Raw genomic sequence first — 25,087 nt, 5'->3', positions numbered from 1 at the left:
CATTTCACAGATGACGCGCATCTTGCGTTCTGCTACTCCATTTTGCTGTGATGTATGTGGCGAGGGTTTCTGCCTCCTTATCCCGAGACTTTTGCAGTAACTCTCGAATTCAGTTAATGTGAACTCTCCACCTCTGTCAAATCTCAATTTCTTTACCTTCTTCCCCGTTTCTTTCTCGACCATTACATGCCATTCCTTAAACTTACTAAAAGCCTCGTCTTTAGTCTTCATGAAGTATATCCATATCCTTCTACTGTAGTCGTCGATCAACGTCATGAAGTAGGAACTACTCAAAGCTTCCGTCTCCATCTTTTCGTAGAGATCCGTGTGAACGAGGTCTAGAGGAGCCTTTGTCCTGCTGGCCTCTTTAGGAAAGGACTGCCGATGCTACTGGTCCATCATGCAAGCTTCACATACATCAGACAGATCTGAAATTTTTAGTAGATCTGCAATCATTCCACTTTTATGCATCTTCTTCAAAGAACTAAGCTTTAGATGAACAAACCTCTCATATCACAGCTCAGTGTTCTTCACATCGACTCGAGCACTGAGAGATGAGAGTTCATAGATGTTGCGCCCTGTACCTTTACCAACGACCTTTCCTTGAAGATCCAGAATCTATACACCATTCTTATCGAATTGAACTTTAAGATCTCGATCCGTGATTGCAAAAACGGACAAGTTTCTCTTGATATCTGGCACATAAAGAACATCGAACAACTGTTTTACAACTCTATCTGACTTGAAAGCTATCATACATTTTCCTTTTGCTGGACATTTTGCATCATTGCCGACTGCTACCAAGATGTCGTTCCCTACCGGCTGTAGAGAGGTATACCAATCCTTCCGACTGGTCATGTGGCGCGATGCACCACTGTCAATGATCCAAGGTTCATTCGCAAGTACATGAACTGCCTCCGTGCAAATCTTCTCAATTGCTACGAGCAGCTCTGCTGGTGCTGCCTACGCGCTGTTGCTGGACTCTTTCTTTACTCCGTTCTTATCTGCAATCTTCTTTCGACACTCATTCTGCTTGTACCCTGCTTTGTTGCAATAGAAGCACTTGATCTTCTTCTTGCTCTTGTTATCATCAGAAGATCGGTTACCAAAGTCCTTACCCTTACCCTTCTTTGATCCAGCGTAGAAAGCCCAATCTTCTCCAATCCTCGACTTTTGACGCATCTCCTCCAGAAGCATCACGCTGAAATCCTCAAAGTTGAGAGACAGATTTTTGTTCTGTGTATTTAACGTCGTAATAAGACCGTCATACTTTGGTGAGAGAATCCGTATACACATTCGTGCTAGATTCTCATTGGTGATGGTGATGCCAATTACAGTCATCTGATCGCGCAGATTCTTCACCCTGGTAATGAACTTCTTTGCCGCTTCAGACTCAGACAATTTCTTGTTCGCAAGTTAAGTCTCCAGATTCTGAATCCGCGTCTGATTCGTGGGCTCATACTGATTTTTCAAGACTGTCCATGCGTCCGCTATGGTGACATGTTGAGTTAATGCCATGACGGAATCACTTACACTGTAGACAATAGAACACAGCGCATTTGCATTTCTTCTTGTCCACGCGAGAATCTCATCTACAGTTGGTACTATCTGTTGTCATGCATTGGTTGGATCCGATCTCGCAACCGGCCTCACGTCCACCCCGGTAGCAGTCTCCCAAAGCTTATATGCGCTTAGAATGGTCTTCATCTTGAACTTCCAGAGTGGATAGTTAGAGCCGTCCAACTTTTCGCTTTCGTCGAACGATAGGATTCGCAGTCTTGCAAGCTGAGCCATCTCACAATCTGCTCGCAAATAGAAACACACTACTAAATCTTCTTGCTAGAGTCCAGGCTCTGATACCATATAAGAAAACAATACAACGTCTGTGCTCAACAGATAATAGGATCTCGTACGCAAGAAAGAAAACCAGATAGTATGAAGAATAAAAAATTTGATTACTGTAGAACTGATACAATAGATGGCGCTGCCTCCCAACCGTGTGCTCTTGTGAAAGAAGCTTCGATGGCGAGTTGAAAACAGTAGAGGACGGAGACTGGATGCTAAGGAATCAAGGTTGCTGTAGCCAGTGATGAAATGGGCTTCACGAGCTTGCTCTTATATAGCCACTAGTCGTAGTCAGTTAAGCTCAATTGGGTGACCGACCCAATCCACCCAAAACGATCGACTGGGGATCGGTCTCAAAATAGGCCACCGATCACACGATAGAACCGATGCGCAAAATAGAGCAACTAACCTACAGTCTCCGTTCGACCCACAGCCATCCGAGATCATCTGGGACTCCAAACGGGCCCCGTAACCCGAGAGTGGGCTGCCCCGAGAAATGCTCCGTCTACGCTCAATGCGGTTAGTCATGGGATGCCTTCTCGCACTTGCATGTAGCCTAGTTGGCACTGTGCCAACTCCGTCCAGCCATCAAGCCGCACATGACCCCCATCTGGTGTCCAAACCAGGACCTACCGGATCACCGAGCTACTCAAATGCCTTCTCCTCATATGGGGGGCTTACAAGTAGAGTTAGCTGATTCCCGCGTAGTTACATGAGAGTGGAGCATTGATATCTAACATATAAAGCTGTCTACTGCTTAGAGCAGTATGATTGTCATATTATTACAGAAGAAACTTGATTGTCATATTATTACAGAAGAAACTCAGATTTGACTCAACGATGGAGCCGTGTAGCCCTAGTGCATCATCAATAAAGAGGGTTACCACAAGAAATAGGCAACTACCTCACTAAAATGTTTTGTTGATCGACCAACTAATAATTTATTATTCTTTTCGACGCAAATATTCCAGACTCAACATAGTGATACCTCTATCAACTGCCTTCTTATATAGTGGACAAAGGCATTACTACACCATGTGGCACCAGCTGTGGCTGATGCTAGGCTTCTGTTTCCTGAAATAAAACATACAGTTGCTTTCCAGGTCAACCTGACAGACTCGTGTGAAAGAGAAAGACCTGCCAAAATGTCCAAAACGGAAAAAAAATTCCATCGATTACAGGAAATTGAAACCACTCCGAATTTTGACCTGAAGTGAACTTCTCAGTCGGCTGCATGGCAAGCTCCTAGATAATGCTAGGAGATACCAGATGGTCCTTCAACCTTTAAGCTAAATTGAACTTAGGCCAGCAAGCACTTGCCGGGCCTGAGGTCTGATTTATTGTCAATAATCACCAGGCCCTACTAACACAGAAAAAGCATCAGTGCTGCAAAGTCAGCCATACAATGTTGGGCAGTAGGTTTAACTTTTATCATGAGGGACATGCCCGCATATAAATCTGCAGTACCCGGCCAACTGTATTGGTCTGATCATCTGAGCAATGCTGTCATGCATTTTAACAGGAGAAAATTCAATAGAAACTCCACCCATATTTTGCTCAGATAAATTTTTAATTGCCATTTCAAAGGGCATTAAATGGAGCCTAGAGCTATCATCATAGTGAGGAAGTGCATCCTTGATTGGACATCCTCTGCTTTTTCTGATGAGTTCTTCAGAATATTGGATACAAAGAGATTCTGTATGTAGGACACTTCATCAAAGAATAAAATTGCAGCATGTTTTAAAAACTAAACAAGAAGGTCGATTGCCTTAGGAATTACTGAAAAAGTAGCAGGAAGAAACCCAAGATGTTCTCCATCAGCTTGAACGTATATATCCTTTTCTAGAGGGCTACCCCCATCTTGTCCTACTCCTGCGACTTGAATTGTTTGAGCCCTGCAGCATTAGTCCAGTTACCACCACAAAGTTGAAGCAGCCACTTCTCAAAGGACAACTATACAGTACAAGCACTTGAACCCTTCAGTATCCTCTAGTGGCTCACATAACCAAAAGTCAAAGGATGAAATAAACACAAGTAGCAAGCACTTCAACATACATAAGGCTCATAATTGAGCGTACATGTTCAATGCATATTTGACATAAAGAGGCACCAGGCAACACAATTGCGTACCTCTTGCAGGACACATTCTTGACAGATGTATGAGTCCCCCCATACAGTTTATGTAGTTTCAGGACAAAGTCAAACCATTTGAAACCTTGTAAGGTCACAATCTGCCAGAGAATAGAACTCAGAATGTGTATAATTCAACCACAGCCTACCCCGCTTTCTTCTGCTAATTGTCATTCATAATTTAAAACCCTTACGATGAGGAAAACATGACAGACATGAAAAAAACTTCTTGGAAAAAAGGAAATGCCAAAATGTGATGTGTAATTACTTCAAGATCTCCACTGAAGGGATCAGCTGTGGGTGTTATCTTCATCCCACCCCCAAAATATTTTGCATTTCCTATGGCCATAGCAGTAACCTGCTTGACTTGTTTCCAATCTCCTCCATCAATCTGAATTTAAGATAAGATCAACAAAGCAAGTATCAAGCACTAAAGAAGAGGCAGGATTGGTGTGATTGATGGCTTGAAGGGTGGACTAAAAAGTAATGCACTTCTACTTTCACATACTCTGATGTTCATGTCTTGATTCTTATGACTCATAAAAGCTTGCAAAGCACCTATTACATAACAGAGGTTGCCAAATCGTTTATATTTGGATGCATGGTAACCAGCCTTTGCACTTCTGCACTCGTCAAAAGAAAACCATCATTAGTATACATGCAGAGAGCTCTTCCTCCCTCCCTCTCTCAGCCTCTGTATGGGCATCAAAATGTAAGAACACTGCTTGTGTGTGAATGCGTAAGTGTACATGGATGGCTAGAGCAAGCACTGCGTGGAGTGTGAAATGAGGGCACTATTGCACAGTCTATCACTGTGAGGAAGTACGTACATAAGCCCATAAAATTTGGGCAAGATCATTTACCTACAAAAAAGATGTAACAAAATAAGGACAACTTGGGGAGTGTCCAACAATGCAAAATAACATGTGACTGCCACGTCATGTTTAGAATGATTTTTTAAAAAGAATGCAAGCATTAGCTCTCTGGCCTATTTGAAGGGACATTTCATTGCAGACTACATATACGGAGCATTCCATTGAAAATGTGTCACTAACCCACCCCTGCCTGAGGGCCAACCTGTAAGACAACCATGAAAGCCAAGATTCTGTAAGCAAACATCACTCACCTCTGAGGACCTGTTTGAAGAGAGAAACATTCATGAAAGCCTTTCTATTGATATTTTCAATGCAGGCCTTGACAGAAAGAGTGCTTAAGCTGGATAGCTGCTGCTCCTCCCCGCTCTAGCTAGCTGCCTTCAGCGTTCCCCTCCCTCTCAGCCTGCTCCTCCCCTCTCAGCCAGTCCCTCCACCGCCCTCTCCTACTGCCCCCCTCCCCCGCCATCTCTCTCTCTCCTCCCGGCTCTCCTCCCCTGCCATCTCCCTCTCCCCTCCCGGCTCTCCTCCCCGCTCCATTCCCCTGCCTCCCCCATCCCTCTTACCCCACCCCCCTCAGCCCTTTCCCCTGCCCCCCGCAGCTCTCAGCCCTCTCCCCCACCCCCCTTCCCCCACCCCTAGACTCTCCTTCCTCTGCTCCCTCTCCCCCACCCCTTCACTCTCCTCTCCTGGCTCCATCCCCCCCGCCCCTTCACCATCCTCTCCCGGCTGTCCGCCGCCCCCTTCAGCCCCACCCCTGCCTCCGTTACCTCCCCTCCTTCCCTTTCCTTCCGCCGTCCTGTAGCCCTTGGGCTTCATCCTCTGGCAGCATTTTCTAGAGCAGACGGATTATTATTGTGTTCTCAAGTCGGCCTTCTCACCGCGATTGGCAATGGACCATCCTTCAGCCAACCTCCTCCGCTTCCACCGGCCGCAAAAACCATTACGTTTCAAAAGACGAGTTGCAACAACTCAAAAAAGATACAGAGCAAGAGAGTTCCACTTCACTCTTTGCTCGCATCCATGGGTCCGACCCTTCCAGGTTACAAGCCAAGGACTGCATGCTCACAGCTTTACCTGGAGACCTTGCACATCACCTCACAAATGTTCGTATGCTTGGTCGAGGCTTCTGCCAGGTGGTTTTTGATTCTCCGAACACAGCAGGTACAATGCTCGAGGCTGGTCCCTTGACACCGAGCTCTAGGAGGATTTTCTTGACACCCTTCACATTGGTATTTAATCCTATGGAGGAGGATAGCTGGGTCACTTCACTCTTCATCAGATTCCCCAACCTCCCACACATTTACCATCGACTCTTATCATCCATTGGAGCCGCTTTGCATCTTGGCAACTTGGCAGCCTGCTCTCCATCCCTCCATCCTCCTCCTCTCCATCCTCTTTTCCCTGTAACCTTTCCATCCTCCTCTCCATCCTCCTTCACTTCTACCTCTGATCCTCCAGGCTCCTTCCACCTCTCCATCCTCTTTTACCTCTGAGCTCTCCATCCTCCTTCTACCTCTCCATCCTTTCTCACTTGTGACCTCTCCATCCTCCTCAATGCCGAGAGATGCTTATTGGGTCCATGTCTCCCTCCTGGATAGTTATAAAGGAGAGAGGGAATGTGTGGAAGACCAAATGAAGCCCTTGAAAGAGACTCTGAAAAAAATATGGATGCACACTGTCACCACAATGTAAATATAAGTCAAAGTACAGTTGACCATTTATCTGATCAGAATTAAAGAGTTTTCATATGTGTTAATTATGGTCAAAGAGTTCTTTTAATGGTCGAAGAATTGACTACGGTCAAAGATACTTGACTCTTGGTCAAGTAAGCCTGACTTCGGTCAGAGAGACTTGGTTTACTATCAAGAGGGTTAACTACGGTTAACCAAAGAACCACAGAGCTGACTTCAGTCAGAGAGTGTTGACTTCGGTCAATGAGACTTGGCATGCGCCAAGAGGGTTAACTATGGTTAACCAAGATGTGCCAACTTCGGTTGGAGAGTTGTGCCAACTTTGGTTGAAGAGACTTGACTGATCAAAGCCCCTTAATTATGATCAAGAGCGTTGACTTCGGTCAAATATATATATATATATATATATTTGTTATGTGTGCACATGTGTTCAGTGGGGACGCCCACCATCACTAGAATTAGTCCACAATGTGTTATTTGCATGCAAAGCGCTAACAATTAATGGGTGCCATAATGGTGCACTTTAATTAATTGTTGCAGGTACTAGGAAGAGTTATTTTCCTAAGCATTACGGGAGCCTAACAAGAGTCTAGGAGGCGGTTCGAGTGACCAAGTGCTTTGAAGACTCCAGAGTTGCCCATGCCATGTAATTAGGAAAGTAATGTAGAAATTGACAAGTGGCTTGTTGCCAAGAAGGGGAGCCTCAGAGCTCATGTAATATTTATTCACGTTTGGATTTATGTATGAACAACTTCCACGCTGAACTATGTATTCCTTCTTCTCTCAAGTAATAAAATCCTTCAGGGGGGTCCAGCCCGACTGTTGTCTTGGGCCCTAGTGTATCAGGAGGGAGGGAGAGCAAATGAGAGTAATTGAGGCCCACAATTGGCGTACAGAATGAACGTTGAGGAGTGTCCACGCCTGCTAAGTTGTACAGGTTTGTTTGAAAGCCACGCACGACCTGCCAACAGATGCGCACGAAGCCTTCCAAGAGGCCAGCCCAGCTAAGGCGCAAGAGATACACGTTGGGTTCTCTTGCAGAGGTCACGCAAGTGATTCCTTCACGTGGCAAGACGTTTTCACACAGGCGTAAGCTTGAAAAAGCAAGGTGGCGTCGTGTTCTTCCGAGAGTATGAAAGGCTTCATGGGATATTTGCGTAGAAGAGCAATGCCACAGAGGACATAGTTGGCGATTTCCCTACTAATAGGCGCCTTCTTGTGCGTTGGAGCTTTCACGCTGGTGCTTGCAAACCAATGATGTGGCGCTGGCATGCGTGAGTTAGTTGACACGTGGCAGCCAGGTGGCAAAGTACTCAGGTGACATGGCAGTACATGTGGCAGCCAGCTCAGATGCTGACATGGCACTGACACGTGGCGGACAGGTGGCTAACCCGTGGCTAGTGTAACTCTGGTTAGCTGGACTTTGGTCAGAGGTCCAGTTAGTTGGCCCAACCAAACCAGGCCAAAACAGAACCAGTCGGTCAGTTTGACCAGACAGTAACCATCCAGTCACAGACTAACCAGACCAGAACCAGTCAATCTAGTTAGAGTAACCAGTAGTTACCCATCTGGTTACTGTAAAAAAAAAAAGAAGTTGCAGAGACTGTTTCTCCTAGCAGTTTTCACCTATCTGAGAGAGTATTTACTGTCAGAAAAAGCAGAAATCAGAGAAAAAATCAGACATTTGCAGAAAAAGAGTATGCATGCCTTTGAGCAGTGAAAAGAGGGAAAAACAGATGCTTTTTGAAGTCATTTGCAGTACCCAGAAAAGAGGCACACAGCTTTAAGTTTATGCCTTGGGTTGACAGCCCGGTACTCGCATAGATTGCGAATGCAAGACACCTCTTGTTGAGGTAATTTTCTCTCTGAAAAGCAAAGGCTGCTTACATCAGTTGCATACATAGTGTGTGTGAGAAACTCGCACTAAGAAAAATGCAGCCTTTACATGGGGAATATCACAGAAGAAAGCATTCAATACACTCAAGGAGAAGTTGACTACAGAGCCTATTCTTGTAGTCCCGGATCTTTATCAACCTTTTGATGTTGATTGCGATGACTGTGGAGAGTGTATTGGGGCTGCATTACATCAGAACGGACATGTAGTAGCATACGACAGCCAAAGATTGCGTGATGCTGAAAGATATCTGGGAATCTATGAAAAAGAATTGTTGGCTGTAGCTCATGCTGGGAACACATGGAAACACTATCTTTTGGGTGCAGATTTTACTGTTAAAACAGATCACCAAAGTCTGAGATATTTCCTAACTCAGACAAAGCTTTCCGAGAAGCATGTGAAATGGGCAAATATGCTGTCGATGTATCATTTTCAGATTGTCCATACCCCAGGAATTCGGAAAAGAGTGGCAGATGCCTTGTCCCGAAGACCCCAAGTCAACAATGTGACTATTGCTTATCATCAGGACCTGGAAGACATGAGGGAGCAATATGCTAATGATGCAGACTTTGGCGAGATTTTACAGCAAATGCAAGAGGGGCAGTCCACCAATCACTATTCCCTGAAAGATGGGTTTAATGAAAGATGATTGCCTATGCATCACCCAAGAGATGAGGAAAATGATTTTGGAGGAATGCCATGCACCTCCCTATGCTGGACATAGAGGAATTACAGCAAGAACTCTAGCACTAGAGAGGTATTTCTTTTGGCCAGGGATACAAAAAGATATACATCAGTTTGCTACTGAATGCCTTACCTGTCAGAAAGTAAAGTATGATAGACGGGAGGCACCTGGCCTACTTATGCCTCTTCCCGTGCCTCAGGCACCGTGGGAAAGTATTACAATGGACTTCATTTTTGATTTGCCAAGATCAAAGTCAGGGAATGATGGCATTTGGACTATCATTGATAGATTCAGCAAGCAAGCTCATTTCATTCCGGTTCGCAAAACCATAAAGGCAGATCATATAGCTAAGCTTTTCATGACACATATCTTTAAGCACCATGGTATGCCTTAGTCCATTGTTAGTCATCGACATCCCAGAATGACCAGTATATTATGGAGAGCTTTATTTGATAATATGGGGACGGATCTGAATTTTTCTTCTTCTTTCAATCCCCAGACCGATGGTCAAAGTGAAGTAGCAAATTCTACAGCATTGGATATGCTGAAATGCTACGTGGGTAACCAAGGTTCATACTGGGAAAAGTGCCTACCATTGGTAGAGTTTGCTTATAATAATACAGTACACAGCTCTACAGGGAAAGCCCCCTTTGAAGTCGTCTATGGAAAGGTGATTCTGCCACCTATCCTGAGGACCAAGGATGAAATATTTGCAACTGATCAATTTGTGAGAGACCTCCAGATAGCTTACAGCCAAGTCCGGACAGCAATTGAAAGGTCTCAAGAGAAGCATAAAAGAGCTGCAGATAAGCATAGGAGATAGTTAGATCTCAAGGAAGCGGATTGAGTACTTTTAAAGCTTGAGAAAGCTAGGCTCCGTAAGTTCAAAGGCAAACAAAAAGTGTATGCAAAGTTATCTTCCAGATATTATGGCCCTTTCAGGGTTATAGAAATAATAAATGAGGTTGCATACAGGTTAGCATTGCCAGAGCATTGGAGGATTCACAATGCATTTCATGTGAGTCTTCTAAAGAAATTCTAGGGGCCAGAGCCTACAGAGCCAATATCAGAGGATCCACCAGAGGTGGATGAGCTGGAGGAGGTTCTTTAGCCAGAGTAGATTGTGTACCATACTGTACACAAAGGCCCCCAAGGCAAAGAATTTTACAGATATTTGTAAAATTATTGCATTATTTGGCATTGGATGCCAAGTGGATGGATGAAGACATGTTGTCCGATCATCCACAGCTTTTGGATGTTTACAAGGAAGCTTTTCAGTTCAGGTCAACTGAATAGAAGCCGAGGGGATGTCACCACAATGTAAATATCCTAAGTCAAGGTACAGTTGACCATTTATTTGATCATAATTAAAGAATTTTCGTATGTGTTAATTATGGTCAAAGAGTTCTTTTAATGGTCAAAGAATTGACTCTGGTCAAAGATACTTGACTATGGTCAAGTAAGCCTGACTTCGGTTAGAGGGACTTAGTTTATTACCAAGAGGGTTAACTGCGGTTAACTAGAGAACCATAGAGCTGACTACGGTCAGAGAGTGTTGACTTCGATCAACGAGACTTAGCATGCGCCAAGAGGGTTAACTACGGTTAACCAAGATGTGCCAACTTCGGTTGGAGAGTTGTGCCAACTTCGATTGGAGAGACTTGACTATATTAAGGCACCTCGATTCTTGGTCAAAGCCCCTTAATTATGATCAAGAGCGTTGACTTCGGTCAACTAGAAAATAAATAAATTTATTTATTTATTTGTTATGTGTGCACATGTGTTCAGTGGGGACGCCCACCATCACTAGAATTAGTCCACAATGTGTTATTTGCATGCAAAGCGCTAACAATTAATGGGTGCCATGGTGGTGCGCTTTAATTAATTGTTCAGGTGCTAGGAAGAGTTATTTTCCTAAGCGTTACGGGAGCCTAACAAGAGTCTAAGAGGCGGTTCGTGTGACCAAGTGCTTTGAAGACTCCAGAGTTGCCCTTAGTGCCATGTAATTAGGAAAGTAATGTAGAAATTGACAAGTGGCTTGTTGCCAAGAAGGGGAGCCTGAGAGCTCATGTAATATTTGGATTTATGTATGAACAGCTTCCACGCTGAACTATATATTCCTTCTTCTCTCAAGTAATAAAATTTTTCGGGGGGATCCAGCCCGACTGTTGTCTTGGACCCTAGTGTATCTGTTGAGAGAGGGAGAGCAGATGAGAGTATCTTTGCTATCTTTTACGAGTACGATTACACACACTCTGATGCGATGGATGGTCAGATACACGCAAGAGGAGTGTGTACAATATTTTAGTGTCTTCTTGCAAGGGAACCATGTTCTTGAGAACCATAGACGCTTGCACTGCAGGTACAATGATTACAGGGTTGTATATTTGGGAGCATTTGGCAGCAATCGTGTGTCAATGGGTGCCATGTTAAAAGATGAGTTGCCTAAGATTGTGTGGACACCCTGTGCCTCACATTGCCTTGATCTTTTGATCGAGGACCTTCAGCTACTGAAACCTCCAGCCACAAGGTTTGCTTACATGTTCATAGTGGTGGAGAGGCTTGTATGAGTGTGCTAGGGCGTGTTGTGCACGGTTGTGTCTGGAGAGTAGGGAGATTGGGATGATAGAGGCCAAGCAAAGTCTATCAAATTTGTCCACATCATCATGGATGAATCTTGGTGGAATCAAGCGGAGGCATTAATCAAATCGATTAATCCTATCTACACGATGCTTCGCATCACGGACATGGAAGGAAGCACATTAGGGCTGCAGTACAAGTTTATGGACAAGATTGGAGAGGCCCTCAACAAAAACACTTCCCTATCACCTAATAAGTAAGACTTTTTACTTTTGTAATATATAATTATTGCAGTTACTAAATTGCAATTTGCTATCATGGAGCTTGGAATTTTCAGATATGTATCATGTATGTACTATAGTCTATGAATTTTGCATGCATAATGGATTCTTATTTCTTGTGGCGTGATTTAGAGTTGAGTCCATCCATGCTATATGGAATAAGCGGTGAAATTGGTTCCACCGCCCAATCCATGCGGTGGCACATGTATTGCATCCCCTCTGGCCAGTCAAGAGCAATATGAGAATGGCGAGTTGTTGAAGGGGATGCAACAGTATCTACAAAATTGGACGGGTGGTGACTTGGAGATGCAACAAAGAATGGAGGATGAACTTCTATTTTTTTGCAATCACAGCCTCTCCTTTAGTCGACCTACGGCTAGGCTCCGAGAGAGACAGTTGCAGCCAATCTCCTGGTGGGAGAAATATGACAACTGTACTCCTACTTTGGTAAGAGACAAGTTACAACGTCACCAGTTAGAGCTTAGTACTTAAGCAATTTAAAGTTTTATCTACTACAAATATGTTTAAAGTTATCAAGTTTCTAATACTTATCTCTACTTAAATGGCTTATGGCAAAAACGCCTTGCTATACGTGTTCTCTCATGGGACTGCAGTTACGGTCCTTGTGAGAGGAACTAAAGCACTTGGGCCCTCTTTCACACAACGAAGAGGAACAGATTAAGCACGGCTCAATTAGAGCTGTCTCCTTGAGTTCGCTGCCAGCTGCCCCGAACCTCGCCAAGTGAATGTAGACAAGGTGGACGTGGAGAAGATGAAGGCCTACCAGATATTCCACGAGAGGAGCTAGACATATACACCATGTTGTATGAGGAGCTGTCAGCACCAGCACACCACACACAATCGCAAACTCAACCATCTAGAGATGGTGCTAGTACTTCAGCTGCACCCGATGGTCTTGATCCTGATGATGATTCTTCTTCAAACAGTAACACAGATGTCTCAGGCTCATCTGAGGAGGCAGAGGATGACGATGACGAGGAGTCTATGGATGATGCAGATGATCAGTAGTGATGTACCTTGCTCCTTGACTATGATTGTATAGACTACAGTGCTAGCCTACTCCAAGTCATGACACTTCAGATGCATCATGCATGTAGGTTGCAGCATGATGCATCCTAGACTATGTTATTTCTTTTTTTATGATAGTAGATACAGTACTTACTACTGAGTATACTTTGGACCTTGGTGTCAGGGGGCAACTTCTTTTTTTAATATCATCCATGGGTGCGAGTCTTGCATGACTCATTAGTCATGATCATGGAATTTGTGGATCATGAATCATGATCATCTATGGAGCTTGGACATTGGATGCTTTCAAGTTTCAAGTTTCAAGTTTCAACTTGTGTGCTAACTTTAAAGTACTTCAAACTTCTAAATTTCAGATTCTTGTGACGTCAAACTTGTTAGTCATGACACACGTTGATTTCAGAGTATTGAAGCATCATTTAGGAATTTAGAATCATAGAAGCATGCATGATGCATTGATGCTTGAAGCTTCAAGTATAGATAATTGTATTATGTATGATTTGCACTCTATTGATAATTATATGATGTATAAAAAATAAATTTTTATACATAAATTGTATCATATTGCCGTTGTTTCCGTTTTCGTTTCGGCGGGGGCTGGAAACTCCGTTTCTTCTGTTTCGACAATCAACTATGGCTGCATGTTCGGGTCATTTTCTCGGACCCTAATATCATGGATGACCACATCATGCTTCAACGTGCAGATGGCTCTTTCTTCATGCAGAGAGTCGACATCGCTGGGAGACATGACCAGTGTAGTATTTGCAGGACTCCTGGGCACTTCGCTAGAGATTGCCCATGGAAAAAGAAAAGACCCAAAAGATCCAAGGGTGCAACGCCGCATCAAACCGCCTCGGGCGCACATATTGCACGTCCTACCACTTCTTCTCGCGCTACTGGACCTTCCACCTCTCGCCCAGGACCTTCAACTATAGCCTGTCGTCCTGGACCCTCTTCTGCAACGCGACCAAGACCCTCAGCACATCCTATTCTTGTCATCCCCCGTTGGGTGCCAGTCAGAGTTGGTGTTCCCCATCCATTTGAGGAGGGTATTCTTGGCGCCACGGACCCTTCATATTTACAAGCAGAAATCATCCATGTCTTGGTTCCTAGTGCTGATGTGGTTGCCCCTATCCCCTCAATTGGTTATCAGGAGGGGCTACCACCTCTGGAGAGAGTCGGTGCTGACCCCCCATGTTATTGCTCAGTCTCCAAACCCTCCACCTCAACAACCTCCCTCCTCCTTTGCTCCTCTTTCTTCAGCTCTGGATAGAGCCAAGGGGGTTATCACTTCTACTCCACCATATGCAGGGATCCTCCGCACACTTGGGAATTCCTTCGAAGTCCTGGCAGACTTGGCAGAGTTTGAGTTAGAGGAGTTTGTACCCTCTACTCTTGGGGAGCAGGTTATCGGGATCCCTTTCGACAGAGATTCTCCTTCAGTGTGGGAGTGCTTTCCCCAGTTGATAGGATGAATTTTTCCCAGGAGAGGGTTGTCTCCGCTACCAGGTCGGGTAGGAGTTTTTATCTAACCTCTTCCTCTCGTCGATGAGGATTGTCAGTTGGAATGTTCAGGGCCTCAAAGGTATCCCGCATCGCCGCCGTAGGCAGCTGATTGGCTACTGCTTGGTTTGTTTGTTCATGTTGGTGCCGATCTAGAGAGAGCATCACTCAACTCAAGAGACCTATCAATAATTTTTGTGGAGTAAATTAGATGGCACTACAGATGCTATAGCCAGGGTGGCTTGGGAGACTTTCATTCTCCCCACAAGGGAAGGGGATTATTATTGATCCGGACTTGCAATGTTGGCCTTGCTCTGTAAGATAGTAGTGAGAGGATTCATGCTTGGATAGGAGCCTTGGAAGGAATTTTTCTTACACAGCATTCAGTCCTGTACACCTTCTCTTGGGGGAAGATTGGATGGACAGCTCGAGATTCATCTTTACTTCAGATCTCCCACCTCCCCTCTCATGGCTGCCATTTTGAAAGCTTGGGACAGCTTCAAAGGCACTCTTCAGAGAGTTCCACCCTCCTCTCGCGAAGAGATAGACAGGCAGCTATCATGTGGAATGATTGTATATTGGATGAGCATGGCAGATCACTAGGAGAAGCACATTACATATAGTGGTCTAGATGGGAGAGGGGACCTACCTCCATGGTGGGGACTTGGAAAGCTTTCAGGAAGCTTCCACACGATCAAATAGTCTTATAAATCAACCACCTCAAAGGCAGTGCAGTCAGGATTCAGCAAATAGATGCAACCATACCAGGGGAGTGGATGGATACAGATGACATGCCAATCACAGAGTCCACTTGGTTGGGTGCTTTCATGAGGACGGGTATTCCTCTACATGTTATCTGCAAGATGCACGCAAGAATGCCCTTGTCTTTGAGGTTCAGTCAGGAGGCAGACGTCACAGATCTTTGGAGAATATTCTTTTGAGGAGTGCATTTCAGCCGTTAAGGATTGCACGGTATTTGGAGTGGGGGAAGGATTCACAGTGGTATCTTGATCCTGACCCTGTTCTTCTCGCACTTGGCTCTTGGAGTCTCTGGTTATATGGTGGTTCCCCCATTAGGTCCTTGCAATGGGACCTTGGGGAGTGGGAGTGGATTGATGAAGAGCACCAAGAGAAGAGCATCACCCTCTTTTGTTACACGCTCAGAAATGCCAGCAGATTCCAGCTCAGTAGTAGAGGTTTGGAGCTCATCATTGGGATAGTTTTCAGATTTCTGCATATGTGCAGAAACACTTCTGGAGGAGGCTTTGGAAATCTCGCAGGAATAGAAAAATCACTCTTTTCTTTTGGCTTTCTGTTCACGGAGGGATTGCAGTGAACCTGTGGAGATCCAAGTTTGGGGCCGACCCTACATGTCCTCGATGCCACACAGTAGTTCAGTCAATTCAGCATTGCCTCTGGGAGTGCAGACAAGTGAGGATGATCTGAAAGGGTATTGCTAGGATACTCTACATATTTCATAGAGCACCCTTCTTTATGACCTAGGGATCAGTTGCATGGTTGTCTCTTAGTGGTCATCAGGTGTTTTTCGAGGGACATGACTCAGAATCAGCCTTCTTTGTACGACGCCATCTTGTGTAGTCATGTTCAGGATGTTCCTTTCACTCCTTTCAGAGCGGCCCATGCCTTTGTAGACACATCTTGGGAGATTTTGGCTAGTATTTCATCTTGGCATATTTGGAGGGCCAGATGTACAGAGGCGATGGACAGTTCCCAGGTTCACCCTTACCAAACCATGGCCAGTATATGGACTAATACTATACACACTTTGATGTCCATATGGGTGAGCATGCAAGGATATTCAAGAGCAGCCACCGCTAGGAGGGATATTTTTTCAGAGTTTGGAGGGGATCTCCTTTCTTCTCTGATTCTCCTTCAGGATTGAGGTGGCACTTTCAGCCTCCACCCTGGATTTTTGTTAGCTCCATCCTGAGCTGGTTTATTCTTTCATGCATGTCATGATGTACTTCTGCACTTGAGCTTGCACTTGTGGTTTTGGTTCATACTTAATGAAGTAATCTTTTTGGGGGGGGGAAAAAAAGAGTGCTTAATTGTCTACTAGGCATCCAGTAGCAATGCCAACAACGAAACGGAAATAAGTTCCTGTGTAATGGCTTCAAAATAAAGAAAATCTGGGTGTAGAGGAACCCATCCCCTAATACCTAGCCACGCAGGACCTCGCACACCGAAATGAATCCAGAGAATAGACGTTTTGAGCACTCCCTACCAAGAACACCATTTGACCACCACCGCTACCGCACCTCATCTATAAGCAGGGTCTGAGTTGCTCTGATACCTGGTCACAGTAACAAACTGGTGGGCCACATGTAGGTGACCCCAGGAGAGTCCAATTGGCTCCAATACCATGTCATAACAGAGTGATGAGCACCGTGTAGGAAACCCCATCCCCCTACATCAAGCCTGCATACCCAAAAATGCATCCAGGAGATAGAGGCCTTTAGCGCTCCCAACACATATAAGCCAACCAATCAATGGTGCCCTTCATGTGTGCATAATTAGATCCGATATTTATTTGTCAACCAGGCATTGCCTCCCCAATATTTTCCATATGGAGTAAAACATTGGACTCTTACCCCAAAGCTAAGTTTTCATATAAGATGAATATGGGCTACTCTTATGCCTGTACCAACTCATTTCCTAAACTCATCCCCAAAGCTTTGTACGATCTGATTATTCAAACTTGTGATCAATCTGATGGACTGAAGCTGAAACTGTAAATATAAAAACGGACATTGTGATCCAGAAAACAGCCATTGATTAAGCGTTCAAGAGATCATGTTTCTTAAGCACACTCATGAAAACCCTCAGAAGACTCCTTTCACTTGCCTTCAAAAGACTTGCTACATCTATGTAGGACCAAATAGATCAAACATTTAGGCTTCGCACCATAGGCTTTTTCTCAAAGTATGTAAAGTATGCAATATGCCCCTAATAGACTTTGCATAAGACTACACTTTTTGAAACTTCATAATTAGAGCAAACCAAAAAGTATTTGACTTCAACTTCACTTGCCCTTGTCAACAACCTGAAAAGTCAACTCACAACTTACAAATGGAGATCCGCCACATTCACAAAATAGCGGCAAGTACGGTCTTGATCGTTTTTCACACATCCCACATCGATTTGACGTCTTTGCCCTGGATTTTAAGAAAATGATGGAATTAAAACACATTTTAAGATTCTGCAATCTCACAATACAGCACAGAAACTTTTATGCTGAGGGTAGGCATGTGGTTGAACCTCTTGTAATTCGATCCACCGCCTCTAGAGGATTGTTTGTCCTATAGATAAAGTAACATTTTCTTACCCCCCAAAAAAGGTATACAAGAATAATGTCCAAAATAGGCATAAGACAATCTCATAAATAAACCAGGAGTTTGCATTAAATCTTCTCACCAACCAAAGGTTCGAGCAAAGTCGGAACCAGTGCCGAGAGGGATTAGCTGTTGCAAAAGCACAAAGGAAATACTCAGCTACACTTTTCTAACACTTTCTCACTCAAGAGATGAGATGTCAATAGCTATTCTCTAGGCTCTTGCTGAAGGAAGAAAGTAGATGCGTACTTGCAAAAAGGACTTCAGTTGCTTTCTTTGTACTAACCCTTCCTCACCCCCCTCCCTCCCGTGCCTCCCTCTCAAAAAAAGGAGCAGTAATGGACTATAGGTACCACAATTTAATGAAAAACCAAGCAGCTTAACAAAACAGTCCATTTACTGAGCCATATATATGCTGGGACAAAAGAGCCTAGCATTGTGAAAGCCCAAAATGACAAATGCAGAACCACAAAAGAACCTTTCTGCCTTCTGTATACATTAGCAGGCAAGACAGGATAGTAGAAATAGAGGTCATGTCCTTCCTACTACAGAGATGCAAAAATACAGACTGAAACCAGCGGACCTCTACTTCACGCAAAGAGTTATTAAATGCCGACAGGAGCATGTCCCGTCATGCTATTTTTATGTACTTGTAAATCTTCATCTCGGGTATGAGAAATCTGAGACTTATGGCCATGATATAGGAGAGGAAAACCGGTAGAAGTCTTAGTAGTGGTTATGAAGTGGGCAGGATAGAGTAAGCCAACTTCAAAACTGTTATACTTCGGCTTCTAGCTTGAAATTACCATTGTGACCCACTATATCTTTATTATTAATTGTAATACATGACGCTTGCCAAGGCCGTTTCAGTGTAGAGAATTGAATACAGCACTCAAAGAGCAAGACCAATGCTGTATACCTTATAAAATTAGAAAATATCTGATCATAGAAAATTTGTTTTAAAAACAACATTAGAAAAGAGAGAGAGAGAGAGAGAGAGAGAGAAAGAGATATTAATGTCCGCGGGAGGCCTTGCAGGCCTATTGGACAAAGAGTGCAAAGTACACCAAAAGGAAGAACTCATACAAGCCTCAAGGGGCTGGAGCAAAGGGCACGCTAAGGCACTTGCTGAGTACTATGCTGAAATAAAGAGCTCAATAGCTCAAGCAAAATCAAGCACAAAACATATGCTGAAAGCTGGAACTCAGAAACCAAAACCTGGCACTACGGTGGTTCGTGTGTGTGTGTGTGTGTGTGTGTGTGTGTGTGTGTGTGTGTGAGAGAGAGAGAGAGAGAGAGAGAGAGAGAGTTTATTAAACGTTTACAAGAGGTCCAAACGACCTAGGAGACCAAAAGTGCAACAACCAGTTGTCTAAGGCTCATCATGAAAACAAAAGGAAAAGAACACTCAAAAGGCAAAATGAAAAAGGTGATATACAAAGGATGTCAATATGTGTACACCAGCGCTCTCTCTAGTATGTCCAGCATCGGATTGTGGAAATTTGAGTGGAGGTTGCTCCTGTCCGCTGGGCGAGAAAGTGTATCTCTATGGCATCGGAGGATCTCCTGGATCTATTGTTGATGCATGGATCGTATCCTGACCCAACTGGTATGGGACAGCAGATGCACCTATAACCTGTGAAACTAGTACTATCTTGGGGTCCTTGACAGTGAGCTCCTAATGTCTTAGAACCACTTGCCTCGTTAGAGTCTGATTACGAGTTCTGATGCGGAGACTTACTCTTGGACTTGCAGTCCCTTACCAAATGCCGTCTTTTGCCACACTTGTAGCACCTGCTCTTGTTCTTCCATAGTCACCTGTAGCCTCTCGAATCCACCAGTCAATCGCCCATAGGTCGCATCCCAATAGCATTTCTTGAAGCATCCATGTTCACATGGAAAATCACATCCCATCTTGGTTGCCTCAGTATTGGTGTCGCGGTTGCTCTGCCCAGCAAATAAAGGCCTTTTCCCTGAGTCTCTCTCCTTCTCTTTTGCAGTTCAGTTTATCTGGGGTGTGTGCTCCCTCTTTTTTTTCAGTTTCTGCCGCCCTCTCACGTGATATCAAAGAAAAGGTTGGCTAGAGACTCGAGACGTGGAGGGAGCTTGGAGCCAGCGAACTACGGCTGCTGTTTGGAGGTGTCAATGTTATCCACTTGTCTTCCTAGTACTCTACCTTTTATTTGTCCTTGATTACCAATGAAGGATTAATACGTTGACCTGGGAGGAATTGATACCCATGGTGCTCGACCAGAACGAGAGATTTCAGAGTCGTTCCCAAGGCAGTACTCAGAGGCTTTAGCAATTGAGCTGAAGGGAAGAAATAAGAAGTCAGATGCAGAAAAGGAAGCGCTTTAGCTTCATGTACGTGTAATCATTGTGGCCAGAAAGGTCACTATTGGCGATAGTGTCCTCAGAGATGTAGTGAACAGACAGGTGAGCGGCCAAAGAAGATTGAAGCTGACACCGCAACCTTCACTTCAATTGTACCAACCTTCTAGCAGCACGTGGCAAGATGCACTGCCAGAAGGCATTATGGTTACGAATGGAGGCTTGCTCGCTTGTGTGTGGCAGCGGGACCTATCGGATAACTGCAGGGGTGGAGGAGTTTATTGTTCAAGTCAGGATTCCAGACAAAAACTCAAGCTGGATGTTATAACATGGCAGAACTAGACGGATTTCTTGGGGTTCTGCTGCAGTTGTTGTATGATGAGTCATTGGAAATCTGGATGGGTCAGATGATTCCCAGTGTGGTATTCCAGAGACTGCACTTTGATCCTTGTGAGCAGTTGGATGTAGGGTGGTCTTGGGTAGGGTTGGAACTTGGATGTATACCTGGGCATGAGTGTATGCCAAGGTCATGTGGTGGATCCAACCATCTCTGGACCATGCCTGGCTGTTTGGAGGCTGAGCCAGGGCCAAGAAAGCTATAGACCTATGTGGATCATCACTGTGCACGTCAGGGCTGGTTTCGGCATTGTTCGAGGCCTCCTTGTGGCCTGTTTGCTGCCGTGATGGATGCCCCTGGAGGCGCCATTTGTAGGCATTTATAGGGGGCCATTCGTGCCACCGTTTGGTGCAGCAGACCGGACCTGCCTGGCCGGGTCATCAAGCCCCAACACTCGGGCCAGATGTGAAGAGGGCTCGAACCCCAACCAGTATACCTGCTGGAAGTGGAAGGAGCAGGTGGAGCTCGGCACCATATTGAGCAGTAGTGGCTTTTTCTAGACCGTAAGCCGAATAAGGTAATACAGGAAGAAGTTCCTAGATTCATGAATATGTGAATGAACGTATAAGTTGGGGCGTGGACCGACCTGCTGGTCGACCACTTGTGGCTGCTTGGTCAGCCCCCCAGAGCTCCCCTAGCGGCAGTCTGGTCGGCCTATACAGCAGACTTTCTAGGAGGGGCATGAGGCTATACATAGCCCCCCTTTCCATTGTTGTATCATCTCTTTTTTATTTTCTCAGAGATCCCTTGCAGTCTCCTTCTCTTTTACAATTCAGTTTGTTTGGTGTGTGTGCTTCTCTTTTTGTTCACTTTCTGCCGCACTCTCACAACCTTTTATTGTCATGGACAACAAATCACTTTAACTGCTGACATCAATGTCCTGTGACACTAGAGGGAGTAGAATACAAGAGTGAGAGCAAGAGCAAAACGTTGAGTGTGCACTAGAAAAGATAAGATGAGTACAATGTAAGGATAGTTTTGTCAAAGTGACAAAACTATGCTAACCCTCTAATTGTGCTTAGGGGGGAAAAACCTCCTAGTGAGGGAAAAGTGCGCCTAACCCACTTATTAACTCATTGGCCGCTGCTTAGAATATGCCAATAATTATAACACCCCCTTGCATGGGCAAAGAAAGGCGTAGACCTATGTGAATCATCACGGGGCACGTCAGGGCCAGTTTCAGCTGTCAACTCAACTTTGAAATCTGCAATTATTTCCTCATTTGACCGTGCGAGTAGCATTTCATCTACATAAAGAATGATGACCAAAATATCCCTCCCCCTCCTTCTTGATGTAGAGGGTGCTTTCCGTGGGACTATTGTGTAACCCCTTACTAGCCAAGAACGCATCAATCTTGGCATACCATGCAAGTGGGGCTTGTCTCAGCCCATATAAAGCTTTATTCAACTCGCAAACTTGAAGTGCATTGCCCGAAAGTTCAAATCCAGGAGGTCGTTTGACATAAACCTCTTCCTGTAAGTCCCCATTAAGGAAAGCTGTTTTTATGTCCAGCTAATGGACATTCCTGTAAGATTTGGGGAGAGAGAGAGCAAGAGAGTGAGCTGAGAGCTGAAAGCTTGAGAGCTTAGTTGCAATAGAAGAGTGTAAGTGTGATACAACTGAAAGAGTGAGATAAGGTTTTGTCCTAGTGACAAAACCTTAGTAGTCACTAACCATAGTTAGTGGACTAACTGCAATTAGGGGGAAAAACCTCTTAAAGAGGGAAAAGTGCCCCTAACTAGCTTATTAAATTACATTGGTCACTGCTGAATTATATCTATAATTCTAACACCCCCCTGCAGTGCCAATGTCATGTACAAGGATGATTAATCACCACCGGATATAAGTTCAGGGCACTGCGAAATGCCTCAAACTTTTCACGTGGAAGTGCTTTGGTGAAAATATCTGCAACATTGTCATGTGTGGACACAAAGATCATACTGATCTCTCCTGCATTTAACTTCTCTCTAACGTAGTGATAGTGAACCTCAATGTGTTTCGTGCGAGCATGAAACACTGGATTCTTTGCCACTGCAATAGCACTCTGACTATCAGTGAGAATTGGAGAAGGACCCTCCAATGACAGATGAAGATCAGCAAATAGACGACGCAGCCAAACACATTCAACTGTTGCTGTGAAAGCTGCCCTGTACTCAGCTTCACATGATGAGGTAGCCACTATAGATTGTTTCTTGCTCAGCCAGGAAATGCAAGCTTTACCCAAAAAGAAACAATTGCCACTAGTCGACTGCCTAGTGTCATAATCACCAGCCCAATCTGAATCACTGTATGCATGCATCTACAAGTCACCCCCCTGGGAAATAACAAGCCAAAAGACTTCGTGCCCTGCAAATAACGGAAGATGCGCTTAACTGCCTACCAATGCATAGTTTTTGGGCTGTGCATATACCTGCTCACATGAGATACTGCAAATTGAATATCAGGTCTAGTGTTGCAGAGATAAATGAGGCATCCAATAGCCTGACTGTAAAATGTGGCATCAACTGATTCTCCTGCATCATGCATTGTGAGTTTCAGCCCTGGTTCCATGGGAGTGGCTATGGGCTTACAATCATGCATGTTAAATCTGTCCAAGAGTTTCTGCACATACTTGGACTGAGACATAACAGTGCCACGTCTCTCTTGAGAGAACTGGATCCCCAAATAAAAGTGAAGCAGCCCTAAATCTGACATGTCAAAGTTGCTCTGCAAATCAGCTTTGAAATCTGCAATATTATCTTCATTGGACCCTGTGAGCAGTAAGTCATCGACATAAAGAATGATGACTAAAATTTCCCCCCCCCATTCTTCTTGATGTACAGGGTGCTCTCAGTAGGACTATTGTGCAGCCCCTTGCTGGTCAAAAAGGCATGAATCTTGGCACACCATGCACGAGGGGCCTGTTTCAGCCCATACAAAGCTTTATTTAGCTTGCATACCTGAAGTGCATTTCCTGTAATTTCAAAGCCTCGAGGTTGTTTGACATAAACCTCTTCCAACAAGTCTCCATTTAGGAAGGCTGTTTTAATGTCCAACTGATGAACATTCCACTCAAAATGTGCAGCCATTGCAATAACAGATCGGATGGTGGTCATCCGGGATGTAGGAGCAAAAGTCTCCTCATAATCTATGCCCTTTTTCTGAGCATAGCCTTTGGCAACCAGCCTTGCCTTGTATCTGTCAATGGAGCCATTTGGCTTCCGTTTCACCTTGAAAACCCATCGTGTACCAATGGCATGTTTACCTGGTGGCAAGTCTACGACATCCCAAGTCTGATTTTTCTAAATGGACTGCAATTCATCGTGCATGGCATTCATCCAATGCACATCGTCCTTTGCTTCTTCAAATGTTGCAGGCTCCTCCTCATCGAGAAGAGTACCTGCCTATGCTGATTCCACTGAATTAGCACCTTCCATGTGCCTTACTGCACTGCAAGTCTTGCCAGGTAATGGAGCATCAATCTTACTCTCCCTGAGAGTCTGTAACAGCCAGTTTGGGACTGTTTTTGTTGCATGTATGTCTGCAATTTCTTGCTGAACCACCTGTTCCACTGCCTGTGGAGATGGCAAGACATCCTGTGGCTGAACTGGAGCATCGGGAGGTGGCTGTAAATTCTGATTTGCATCAGAAATATCAGCGGGGGGACCCAAGGCAATGGGTAGCAACCCCTAAAAAACATCCTCTGAAGAAAAAGGCATATGAAATTCAGCCTGAGTGTGAGCTGAATTTTCTGCAAATATCACATCTCTACTGACAATGGTCTTGCGTGTAGCAAGATTGTAGAGACGGTACGCCTTGCTTTCTGCACTGTACCCAACAAATATGCACTTAATTGCCTTATCTGACAACTTATGCCGAAATTCAACTCGCACATGAGCATATGCAAGGCATCCAAAGACACGGAAATGATCCACTGAACGCTTTCTCCCATTCCAGACTTCATAGGGAGTTTTTGTTTTCAAAGCCTTAGTGGGAGACCGATTTAAGATGTAGTTGGCACACATTAGACCTTCAAGCCCGAATTTGTGAGGCATGTGTTTGCTTTTCAGCATACATCTGTCCATCTCCATAAGAGTTCAATTTTTCCTCTCAACTTTGCCATTTTGCTGAGGGGTCAGCCTCACTGTGAGTTGATGCACAATACCCTTGCCTTTCAGAAAAGCATCAAAATCTACAAACAAGTATTCCCCACCTCTATCTGTGCGCAATGTCTGTATCTTGAGTCCAGTTTCATTTTCAACCATGGCTGAAAAGTGTTTAAACACCATGAACACTTCTGATTTGCGCTTCAGTCCAAAGACCCAAGTGAAATTGGAGTAATCATCAATAAAAGTAACAAAGTAGACATGACCACCCAATGATGGAGTCCTCATAGGACCACAGACATCACTGTGTATAAGCTGTAATTTTTGGACAGCTTTAACTGAACCATCCTTTTTGAAGGGGAATCTGTGCATCTTGCCTAAAATGCACCC

General features: G+C 44.5%; 1 protein-coding gene across 4 annotated transcripts in view; it reads right to left on the bottom strand.

Annotated features, from left to right (window-relative positions):
* Positions 1 to 3,465: 3,465 nt before the first annotated feature.
* LCBK2 (Diacylglycerol kinase family protein) overlaps positions 3,466 to 25,087 on the bottom strand; it is a 113,616-nt gene continuing 91,994 nt past the window's right edge. For all 4 annotated transcript variants that reach the window (XM_087378250.1, XM_087378251.1, XM_087378249.1 and 1 more), the window contains 7 exons: positions 17,967 to 18,013; positions 17,811 to 17,851; positions 17,620 to 17,707; positions 4,484 to 4,598; positions 4,244 to 4,366; positions 3,976 to 4,076; positions 3,466 to 3,740 (listed from right to left, as the gene is read on the bottom strand). In XM_087378250.1, the coding sequence (XP_087234376.1) occupies positions 3,593 to 3,740; positions 3,976 to 4,076; positions 4,244 to 4,366; positions 4,484 to 4,598; positions 17,620 to 17,707; positions 17,811 to 17,851; positions 17,967 to 18,013 (663 nt within the window). In that variant the 3' untranslated portion in view covers positions 3,466 to 3,592. The remainder of the gene's footprint in view (positions 3,741 to 3,975; positions 4,077 to 4,243; positions 4,367 to 4,483; positions 4,599 to 17,619; positions 17,708 to 17,810; positions 17,852 to 17,966; positions 18,014 to 25,087) is intronic.

The sequence above is a fragment of the Dipteris shenzhenensis genome, chromosome 8, assembly GCF_047967505.1.
Source record: "Dipteris shenzhenensis isolate YYH24624 ecotype China chromosome 8, Dip_SZ_1.0, whole genome shotgun sequence".
NCBI lineage: Eukaryota > Viridiplantae > Streptophyta > Polypodiopsida > Gleicheniales > Dipteridaceae > Dipteris > Dipteris shenzhenensis.
The sequence above is the reverse complement of the archived record's forward strand: the minus strand, read 5'-3'. Positions and strand labels throughout refer to the sequence as shown.